The sequence below is a fragment of the Lottia gigantea genome (assembly GCF_000327385.1).
Source record: "Lottia gigantea unplaced genomic scaffold LOTGIsca_352, whole genome shotgun sequence".
Taxonomy (NCBI): Eukaryota; Metazoa; Mollusca; class Gastropoda; family Lottiidae; genus Lottia; species Lottia gigantea.
Window position 1 is genome coordinate 63,995 of NW_008709198.1, and position 12,135 is coordinate 76,129.

General features: G+C 30.9%; 1 protein-coding gene across 1 annotated transcript; it reads right to left on the reverse strand.

Moving 5' to 3' along the window:
• Positions 1 to 1,955: 1,955 nt before the first annotated feature.
• On the reverse strand, positions 1,956 to 7,618 carry LOTGIDRAFT_239579 (hypothetical protein; the record flags this gene model as incomplete). The annotated part of the gene is made up of 10 exons (XM_009058775.1): positions 1,956 to 1,986; positions 2,250 to 2,291; positions 2,413 to 2,443; positions 2,873 to 2,986; positions 3,765 to 3,849; positions 5,196 to 5,255; positions 5,531 to 5,603; positions 6,727 to 6,911; positions 7,136 to 7,293; positions 7,579 to 7,618. The coding sequence occupies 10 exons, from the start codon at positions 7,616 to 7,618 to the stop codon at positions 1,956 to 1,958; spliced, it is 819 nt and encodes a 272-aa protein (XP_009057023.1).
• Positions 7,619 to 12,135: the final 4,517 nt, after the last annotated feature.

Below are 12,135 nucleotides of genomic sequence, written 5' to 3' on the forward strand. Positions count from 1 at the left end.
CATTTCTGACAACTGGTAGTGGGCATATGTTACATTGCCTGGCAAGCTATCTTTTAAATCCTTGGGGTCTAATTAGTAGGAAAGAACAAAAATTGAGCCAAATTGGGGTATTTGAAAAGTTGGCTATTGGCCATAATATAATAACAATTGATTAAGTTAGAGAGTATATTTTGTAATTAAACTTTCCATTGTATTATTGTTTATTTTTCTCATCATCAGTATCTCATTTCATAATAACAGTAGCAAGAAGTTTTAGGTTGGTTGGTATTCCGATGTTTGATACGCAGAGGAAGATTCTTTTATATCCTAGTTTGAAATTAGCTGACCCTTATTTAGTATATATGTATAATTGATGCATTGCCTAGTTTTTGATTGACAGGTCTTGACACAAAATTAAAGATTTTCAAGCCCTTGTACCTTTTGTTAAAAATATCTTCATACTGCACATATGTGGTTCTCATAAATCTGGAATTTTTTTGTTGTTTTCAAACAATCTATGCTTCATTTCTCATTTACAAACAATATATTGAAATTAATATGCACACTGCCATTTTTGTTCATGAAAAATGTTAGGCGAATATCTTGCTGAACTGGAGTACCACCCAACCATAGTGTTTTTTCTTTCTTAGTGTAATGGAGAGTAACATTGAATTAGGCAGAAGCATGCTTGCTAACCTGATGTTCTGCAGATCGTGGGTCACTATAGTACCTTTAGATTGTTAAATATCCTTTTCCCCTGGTCATGTAAAAGATTGTTTAGCTAATGGTGTGTACTGTGCAAAAATTCCCTCATTGCCCACTGCGTAACAGATGAACACTATTAATCCAATCAGCAAAACTATATATTGTTATTTAAAGGCTGAAATATATTTTATTAGCTATATCAACTTGAATATAATATATACATAAAAAAAACATTGGATGTATTAAGTTCTTGAGACAGTCTTTCCTTTCATTATACAAAGCACACATTGAAAGGCACTGTCAAGAATTATGAAAAAGTAATAACTAATGTAAGTTCTTCTAAAACAGAAATATCATAAAAAAAATTTCATAGTTAGTAATTCAAATGCTAAAATACCAAAAGACAAGTAATTTAGATCTATAAACAAGCACAAAGCACACATTGAAAGGCACTGAGGCAATGTCAAGAATTATGAAAAATTAATAAACAAAGTAAGTTCTTCTAAAACAGAAATATTATGGAAAAAATTATATGGATTTCATAGTTAATAATTCAAATTGCTAAAATATCAAAAGACAAGTAATTTAGATCTATAACCAAACACAAAGCACACATTGAAAGGCACTGAGGCAATGTCAAGAATTATGAAAAAGTAATAACCAATGTAAATTCTTTTAAAACAGAAATATTATATGGATTTCATAGTTGGTGATTCAAATTGCTAAAATACCAAAAGACATGTAATTTAGATCTATAACCAAAAAACTATTATTTCATTGTATTTTCATAAGCACTATGATAATAACCATTCATTTGGAAGTAATATAGGGAAAGACAATATAATGTATATACATGTATTATATCATAGACTCGTGAAGGGGTATATATACATGGGAACATGTCTTTGCCTTTGAAAACAGTTGAATTTTTACCAGAAAACCAACACATGATACTTCATGTTTATACGTTCATTTCGAATGACATGTCTATTGTGTGTTTTCATTTTCTTTTCATAATAATGTTTTCTATCTTTTAATGTTCTTCATAAAATATTTATTTTTTTCTGAACCATCTCGATAGATTAGTATGAAATAGTTCATCTTGTATAGTTTGAGGTCTGTAGAAATCCTGTAAAGTTTTTAAGCTTGCCATCAAATCACCTGAAACAACATAAATATTTAGTAAAACATCCAACTGTATTTTAATTACCTTAAGATTTTAAAATGCAAGTGTGACTTTTCAAAATACATATACTTCAACAAGATAAGCATTACATCAGCCTGACCATTAAATGATTTCCCCTGAAAGAACATTTTTTCATTATATTTGGATTATATTATAGTAGATTTTTTGTTGCTGTTGAAATAGGAATTTATATTTATGAACATATAAACTAGGCATACATTTGGCTAATCACAGACACAATTTGACAAAGAGATCTTTTGCATTGCAATACTGCTAAAACTGCTGGATATATTTCTCTTGTTTATAGCCTGTTCCCTTGAAAACTCAGTAGCCTTAGAGCTAAGCATTGGACCATCAAGATTTAATTACAGTCTCTTACTTTAAAGTATCTATAAACAACTGCCATCTTGGTAGATAAAAACTGAAAAATAAATGGTATTGTGTACTAAACAAACAAAATTGGTGTACCTTAAGGATAGAAGTTTCCATAGTTGCAAAGACCTGGAACTGATGTAAGAAAACGTAAATATAAGTTTACTTACTCCGCAAACAAGCCTGTCCATTGTTTACTATCTGAAAGATAAAAATTTTGAATTTGGTTTAGTGAGTTGAGACAATCAACTTTGGCCATGTGAACTACAAGTTTGGCACTCTAATGATATCTTGACAGTTAAAATTTGAGAAAGCTTCAGACTTCCTTGTAAATTTCCCTTATTGCATGATGTTGCCTGTCATTTGAAATTTTGTATGGGCTTTTTGGAGAGCTGGTTTCAGTCCTTAAATCCTACCATTCAGAATCTTTCAATGTTGTTTTGTTGTATGACAAGAGACAGGAGAAGAAACTTCTGTTGCAATACTGTATATTTTTAACCTATTTGAATATTTTGTCAAGAGGTTCCCCAGTCTATATTGACTGTATTGTAATGAAAGCCTTCTGGAAACGATGTGGTCTTATAATTCTTTTAAATATTTGAATGTATTTTGGTATACTATAAAATTTACCTCTCCACTGGGTTGTGGTTCCTAGCATTGTATTCATATAATCTAGATTGATAGTCTGTCTGATGCTAACAACTTTTCTAATTGTGATAGTAATATAATAAATCTCCAGCTTGTCTGAAATTATGATTTTTATCAATAGTAATAGTATGCACCAGGAGAGACCTTATGATATATTTCTTTTATTTGGAAATATGCATTTTTATTTAATAATATTGAAGAAAAGTGTTTAAAATTTCATAACATGCAGGATTTAATTCCTTTTTTCCCAAATTAGACTTGAAAAAACCCAAACCCAATTACAACTGCCACCGCTAAACAAAGCCACTCTTCTAAGACATCATATTATAATTTTGAAGAGACCCTATACTTACTTTCATTGTGTAGAGTTTTTCATACTGTATGCCATAAGAATATCAGAATACATCTTCATTGATATTACTTGTAAACTGTTTCTAGTAATGTCTACTAGATCATATCTATGTTAAAATTAACACATAGCATAAATTACAAAAAGATTAGACTAATAAAATGTATACCATACAAATCAGAGGAATAAAATGTACAGGATTGAAGAGTTGATAGTCTTTGTATTGTATAGTATATTCTTACTACATTATTGTCCTGTTATTTGATATTTCAGCTTACTGCCTTCTTCAGAAACATCCAAACTATTTAAAGTTTAGCTTGTGTTCTCTAATAATAAGCAATGACTTACGTTCAATAATGAAAAACTAGCGGACCTAATCAGGATTTTATATCCAAAACACATTGTCAATATGGAGAACATATTCATTAGGCATTAGAGGTTTCTATCAGGGAAACTGGCAGAGAACCTTGCAGTCTTTCTACAAAATTTTATCTGGTCTTGGAGCTTTGTTGAAAAGGACCTTACCTAAATAGATCACTGTTATTAAATTTGGTGAAGCTTTTACCATTAAATCCCATGCTTGATACAGAAAGTTAGGACTGTACCATATCTAGGAAAATATAATTTCATTAATACCTTATTATGTATCATATCTTTTACATTGATTTAGTTTAATTATCGTTTTAAAGAGGGTGTGTGGTCAGGATTCAAATCTGCAAGATTCTTTCTATCATTGAACACAAATCTTCAGGTTTTTGTTACACTGGAAGTAATTTTAGCATTTTGTTTTCAACTCCAATAGCAAGAGTAATCTTTGTTACATGTAAAATTCATTTGCTAATATCATAATGTAGCATTTTAGCTTTCAAGCTATGGCAAAAATATTTCAAAATACATGTATTTGGCCATACAGAAAAATAATTTACCTTGTTTTTATTAAGAGTTAAATACAATTCTTTATAAATAAACAAACAAACACACATTTGATACATGTTTATAAACAACACATAAAGAGTATGGTGCAGTGGTTCATGCAAATAAAAATGCTCCTTTACCACCATTTGGTTTATACAGAACCAATTGGCCAAAGTGCAGTTTAAATAGATAAACACTTTAAAATGCAGACAAGCAAAATTATGCTTTGTGTAACATACTTTTGTGTGTATAGTGCACAGTTTTGCACCCCAAAGTAACAAGTGCTTGCAGTTTGCCAAAATTATATTAATTAGTAAGCAGCATACTAAAGCACAAAATTGGATACTATATAGTAATAACTTACAATGTACTGTTATTAGTATTAGGTCTTCTAGTTAAAACCACAAAATCGCATTCTGAATTGCCATCATTAGATTGATAGACACTATTCTAAAAAACCAATAAATACTAAATCAGCAAGAAATCAGAATTGACTCAAAGCAACAAGTGGAGTGCAAACAACTTGATGCAAAAATAAAACCAGATCAAAATATCTTAGTGGGCGCTTTGCATAGTGCATTTTGTAGAATGAGTTTTTCATTCATTTCTTGCCTTTATGGTTTGAAATAGCTACCTAATGCCTTTGGTGTATACTTGATTCATTGATTTATGTTAATTTCTGGATCTTGAGCAATGGGTTGCAAATTTGATAGGTGCTGCATTATAAGGTATGAATTTGATTTAACTCAAGCAGCCTATATATCTCTCTATGCAGATATACATTTTGGATATAAAATGTCAAAAATTGAGCCAAAGAAAACCTAATAATATTGAGGATTAAGGATTAAGAAGTTGTTCTTTTATTCATGGTATTTTTTTGAAAGGCATAATTTTTCCAAATTCTTAATGGGCATAATTAATTTTGCTATTTTACCAAGCAAAATGTAAACAAAATCAGACTTTGATGTTGTAAATAAATGTGCTTTTAGTAAGTATTTCATGCAACATTTAGTTAAGCTTACTCATGCATACAAAACATACATAAAACTTTGGACTTAGTCTGGGATATTTCACGAAGCCATTTTTACCATGAAAACTTTTCTAAAATATAAATTTGATAATATTAATCAACATATACTTTAATAAGGACATAGGCTAAGAATAAGTCAGTTGTCTGAAGATCGCATAGACTGAAACTCCAAGTAACAACATATACATGTACTTATTAAGTTTTATATTCCTGAAAAAGACATCGTTCCTCACCATGAAAAATTCCAGTGTATGTTTTATTCAGCAATCAGACAATGAACAGTTTCCTAAAAAAACTTTTGTCTATGTTGAATATTCAAAATTGAAAAAAGTGAAACTACACTTACTAGTAAAATATTCCCTGCTTGATCAACCTCTGTGTCATGATGCCCATATTTCTGTATGGTATAATTAGTCATCCTATAAAAATAGATAATAACTTCCAGATGTCAGAAGTCAGAAGTCTCTAATAAAAAGTTAAAGGGGCATTCCCCTTTTTTTGTAAAACATTTCTATTATCAAAAATGTTGTAAATTTAACCTGAAAATATTCAGGTCAGAGTGTTCACAAGCTAAAAATTGAAGAAGAACAAGGGCAATAACTCATACTCAATATTATTCAGTATCGCCCTAAAGAGTTCAAAAGAAGTGTATGACTGAAGGTTGAATATTTCATAATGGTGATTGTTACTGTATTGCTAAATATTTTTATTCAAAATCAACGCTGCCAGTGGGCGTATATTACCTTGCCTGGCAAGCTATCTGTAAAGTTATTTAAGTAAATGAAGTTTGGAATTTAAAAAGTTTTACAAATAGACTTGCAATAACTTGAACGAAACCACCAGCCTGAAAGTAATCAGATTGGACAATGGTGAAAATTGGTCCAGCAAGTGGTTTGTTAAAAAAGACACCATTCCCCTCCAATATCATACCTTATTCCAAGTAAATAGTTACCATATTTTCTCTAAAATTAGACCATGCAGACAATTGAGATACCAAAGCTTTTAGGTATAATCTTGAAAAAAATTTGTTTCATACAAAATTATAGCAAATATTTAAGTCTGTGGCATAACTGCCTTTATGTGACAACATATAAAATTAATTGGCTGTTACCAAGTGACGTCATACAAAGTTAATTGGACGTTATCAAGTGATGCCATACAAAGTTAATTGGCTGTTATCAAGTGACGTCATATAAAGTTAATTGGCTGTTATCAAGTGACAGACGGAAGGACAGGGGCAATGGCAATAATTGTGGGCGTATAAAAATTTAGAATATAACGCATACATTCTGGTAAAACAGAAAAGTCCAAAACCTACAAATTTATAACAGAACACATAATCTGGTAATAAAAATTCAGAATATATAACACATTCAGTATTAATAGTAATTTTACGGAAGGATAGAAAATACCATAACACATACTGTCTGGTATTACTGAAACCTAAAAATTTATAATATATCACACTGATTATGAAATGAGTTATATATCCAGATCTGCCATACACTTACTGGAAAGTCTTTAAATTTTAAGAAATCTTACCTATCATTTGAAGTTTTAGTGATACCAGGTGATGGTACTACTGGTAATGGTGTTGGTAAATTAATTTGTTGACCAGCCCATGTAAACTGACCACCACAGTAATATTTAATATAGTAATAGAATCCCATAGCCACTCCAACTCCACTGGTACCATTAATTTGTCCTTTACCATTTTGTGTTACAATCTACAAAGAATTAGAGTAATATTCCACAAAATCTACAAAAGCCTATGACCATTTGAAAAGAATATTAAAGGTTCCATTCTAAATGGACAGAACCACTTTTACACCGGTAATAGCCATGTGTAGGCCTAATGGTGATGTCATTTCCACTTGTTTAGGGTTTCTTGACCTGCAGGTGTAAAAGTGGTTCTGTGACAATGCTAAATTAAATGGAAATTTGTAATTACTTTGTAAGTGTCTCTTTCAGCTGGTCCGAGAGCAAGATCTACTGTTAAGTTGAACTCATTAGCCCGAGATCCAATAACTCGTTGAATAAGATCTCTAATGTTCTGAGTTTGAACATTAGCTGATGTGTTTGATTTCAAATGTTTCAGTCTCTCAAATTCTGGAAAAATATCAAAAGGATATAATATCACAATAGAAATATTAAAAACAGAACCAGCAACATGTTGTTACTATTTCAAACATGAAAGATTTTGTATACCGGTACATCAAATATTACTACTTTTTCTAACAATGAGCTGGAAATTGAATTTAACCAGTAACTTAACATATATACACATATCATATTTTGGTAAGAATCTTCCTAGCGTAAAATAATCTTGTTTGTTTTATGCCTTTTATGACTTGCAGGCCCATATTTTATATTTCAAGTTGCAAGCCATCTTACCTATTCCATTGAAACTAAACCAACCAATATAGTGAAACATACAAAAAAAAATCTGAGAAAAAAATCTAGTGTCTTTATTCTTTTTATGGCCATAAATTTTTTTTAAAATCCTTTTTTGGACAAGGGGTCTGGGGGCAAACTAAGGTATTGTCTGAGCAAATTAAACAGTTTTTTGAATTTTTTTCAATATTTTTTAAAAGAATTGGAATATCAGCCAAAATATAGTACTGATAGTTTTAGAATATCTTTGCGTTGATAAAAATATGCTCTTTTGTAAGTTTACATTGAAAAGAAACTCATTTGCCTCTTAGAAATTCAACCACAAAAAGTCACAAATTTTGGCTGAAAATGGGCCTCTGTAAAAGCAAATTGGAAGACATAATGTGTGCTTATGTTTATACTTTTATCAAAGCAAAGTCATTTTAAGAGTTACAGTACTATTTTGAGGCTGAAATACCAATTCTCATAAAAAATTTTTTTTTTACTTTGCTTGTAGACCTAATTATTTGTTTCATCCCTAGCTGTAACTTTATCATAATTACTTCCTTATAACCTGTGGATTTAGGGGTTCCTTGACAATCAACATAACACAATAATGCGATGAATTTAAGTCCTACTTTCACAACATCATTCATTTGGTTTTTTGATTTCATAGAATTTCCTTATTTCAATCAATAAGCAAAGACAAGATTTTAATTGGCATATTTACCTTTGCTTTAGTCCACATGATAGTTGAATTATGATATTTAAACAGATTGACACACGAATCAAAAATGCAATTTTATCTCTGAATCCCAGTGATTGTTTTTATTTTATGATATGTAGGTCAATGTGTCACATGAACGTCACGTGACATACGCCTACTCGTTCTCTTTCGCTTCCTTACTAGGGACTACGGACAACACAAAGTCTCAATTACTCCCCTTTGACTGCAAAAACTATGGTACAAATCACAAGAAAAACTCGGTGATGGAGTTGAATCCATTAGACTGAAACTTTTTGATTTATGGAAATTAGTTTATCGAAGTCTTACTTTTCTGTGGATATGTTGGCAAAATGGTCATTAAATAAATGACTTTTAATTGTAGTATAATGGAGCTATCCTAGTAAAATTTCCCTTATTGCGCAATTCATGTTGTTTCCCGTATTCATCGAATCGAGTCGAATCAGGTGAAGAAAAGGAGGAAGTAAAACCCCATTCTGCCCATGAAAGCGGCAAAATACTATAGAAAATCCTCCTTGCCAACCATTAGTCGAAATAACCCCCCTTTGTCCACAATCAAATTCTACTGAGCCACACTGCACGTGCCAGATAACAAAATGCATGCTGTAGTGATGTGAATTTTATTTCTGAACGAATTGTGTCTTCGTTTTACGTAAACAAAAAGTAAAAAAAGGTAGGCTCACTAATATATTTTTGAACCGAGACTTTGCTCTGAATGCATTTTTCCTTCCCTGTTTGTTTTCATTCATTCAATATTATGACATTTTCAGTAATATTTTCAATTTCACAAAAGCAATGTCCTGTACGGCGTGTTTATTTACAATCACGAAAGACAATGATTTTTTTCATGAAAAAATACATATATGATAAAACTGTTTGAAACGTGTTCATCCTTGTTATTGTAATTGCAATCAAATAATATTTGATTGATTCATTAATTCTTTCATTCATTCTGATTTTTACCGGTATTGAAAATCACTAACAGTTATACAAAACATAAGTGTTTTGATTTTTTTTAAAAGTAAATTAATTCAATGGAAGGGTCTATTAACTGGGGACACTAACCGGGGTACAGGTTTGTACAATCAAATTCAGGTCCCTTTTACAGTAAACGAGAAGGCCGGTGGCATTGTTCTGGCATAAATTATAACCCTCTTTACACACTGTTTACGTTAAAATCCTTTTAGTTTTTTTCATTGTGATAGAAATCCCGTGTATTAATACTATTATTGCCATGAAACCCAGTTTTATATAACTACATTTTAAAATGCTTCCAGCTTTTGTATTCGGCGAAGAAGATAATGCTAAAGAAGAAAAGCCAATATGATTAGTTTAGATTAGAAGAGTAATGGAGTTGAATAGTGGTTAAAAAGAATAGATTAGTTATAGAAGAATATTTAGAGATAATGAAGAACTATAGTTATAAATAATAGTTGAGAAGAATAGTTTAAGAAGACTTGCTATAGATAATGGTAAAGGTAAAGGGTAAGCAAGTTTTTTTTAAGACTAATATAATGTTTTGTCTCTTCTTTGCAGATTAAAGTGAAACAGAAGATGAATAATATATCCTATATCAGACTGAACTTGTATAGAACAGCCAAAATTTTGTACCGAACTATTTAAAAATAATATAGAACATAGTTTTCAAATGCTGTATGGTTAATACCAGGCTACGATTTTTAGATATTTCTCAATATTTCGTATCGCAAGTCATTCACCAAATTCAAATCTCAGTGGTTCTTTAAAGAAAATATGTTTTTAGTTTGGATATGCCTATCAATAAGAATTTTGGGGATTTTTTTAACTGTTGTCCGGCAATTCAGATGTTTTGTTTTCCACGCGATCGATTCATTTCTATTCGAGAAGTAATGTAATCTTTAGTACTTTGTTTTAAAGTATTGTAGACCGCGCGATTTGTCTATAAATGAATATGTTCCTGTTCCGTCCTCAATACAAATTAGAATGTCAGTTTCAAATTAGTGAGACTGTGTGTGTCCATAGAAATAAAGAGTATTTAAACTTTTTTGTTTTTAGATTAATTTTGCATAAGGAAATTTTACACTTAAATATATCACATTTTGAGTGATTGATCATTGACGATAGGCTATTCTAATTTGTATATTTTCTTATTATATCAAAATCAATCTTAACCTGAGCTGAGCCTATTATTGTTGTTACAGATATCCAATTCTGCCACATAATCTAACTAGTTGGGACGTTTCCTTAGTTTCTTTATTTAGACCAAAAGTATTTTGAGTTATTGCTTACCTTGCTCATGAGCTTAATTTTCAATTAGAAAGTCAAAACCTAACTGTCCTGATGAGAAATGTTGAAGGAAGAATATAGTCCATAAGCTAAATCCACAGCGAAATTGAGTTTTCTTCATTATCCGAATACTTTCTGTAATCTAAATACACGTGTTGATAGACTTAATTTGTTTGTTTGTTAGAATTGCACACTTTATTGACCTCTAGAGTACGTTATTGTGGTTATTGACGACCTTTTTTACTGCAGTGGTTATAATGTTATACATTGTAATAAGCTTGACAAGAGGGACTGATGTTTCGTTTAAAGAGGCACGCACTTGAATAGAATTTATTAATATGATCCAAAATATTCAATAGGAATTAATGCACTCCTTACTAGTTTCTAGTCAATTGAATGAAAAGAATAGATTCAGTTCAATACAATGCATGAAATTAAACTTTGAGATGAGATAAGGGATTTTGTTCTCTAAACCTTGTATAGTTTTCACTTGAGTTTTCACTAAAAATCAGACCACCTCTGGCTCGACCCTAATACAAAAGTCAAGGCTCTGCATTTTTAAGACCCTTAAGATTTCTTTCTGTGGGATCACTTGCGCTGAATCGTTGCAGAAAGTTCTACAAGCTAGTATTCCGACTTTATATGAAATTGCAAAAAAGGTCACAAATTTTTTCGGAATGAAAAATAAATGATGATGTACAACTAAGTAGCTTAATACTATCTGTTAATTCGGGATTTAAAATTTACAATTTAAGTTCACTTTAAAAATATTGAAATTAATATTGATTTAACCAACTCAGTGATACAGGATATTCACGGTTAACATAACATATACCAATACATCAGTAAATATATAAACTGATATTATTTATCCCTTTTACTGGGCGCTTAACAAGTCAATGTAAAATTTTATCAGCTGATGGGGCCGCATGACGTATTCCAATACAAAGCCTATGAAAAAATATCCATGTTCTGACCTAGATCGAACTTAAAAAAAAAAAAAAAAAAAAAAAAAAAAAAAAGAAAACTGACCAAAATTATTTCTTGACCTATGGCAGATATTTGAGTTCTGTTTTTTCCCACATGTAGAGATAGTCCATTTGGGTATTCCCAGCAAGTTTCAGCCTTGTAGCTCTGTAACTTTTCAAGCAAAAAATTTATTTGTGTTTGAGCACTTTTTGACCACCAGTGTGCAGACCAGAAATTGCTACTTTTCAAACTTACAGATTTTGATTGGTTTTTTTGAGTTTTTTGAACTCCCTGGGGTCCAATTAGTAGGAAAAGACCTAAACATGAGAGCAATTGGCAAATTTGGCAAAGTTGGTCATTGGCCATATTTGGTCCCTATGGCCTATATGCATGAAAACTGACCAAAATTATTTCTTGACCTATGGCAGATATTTGAGTTCTGTTTTTTCCCACATGTAGAGATAGTCCATTTGGGTATTCCCAGCAAGTTTCAGCCTTGTAGCTCTGTAACTTTTCAAGCAAAAAATTTATTTGTGTTTGAGCACTTTTTGACCACCATTGTGCAGACCAGAAATTGCTACTTTTCAAACTTACAGATT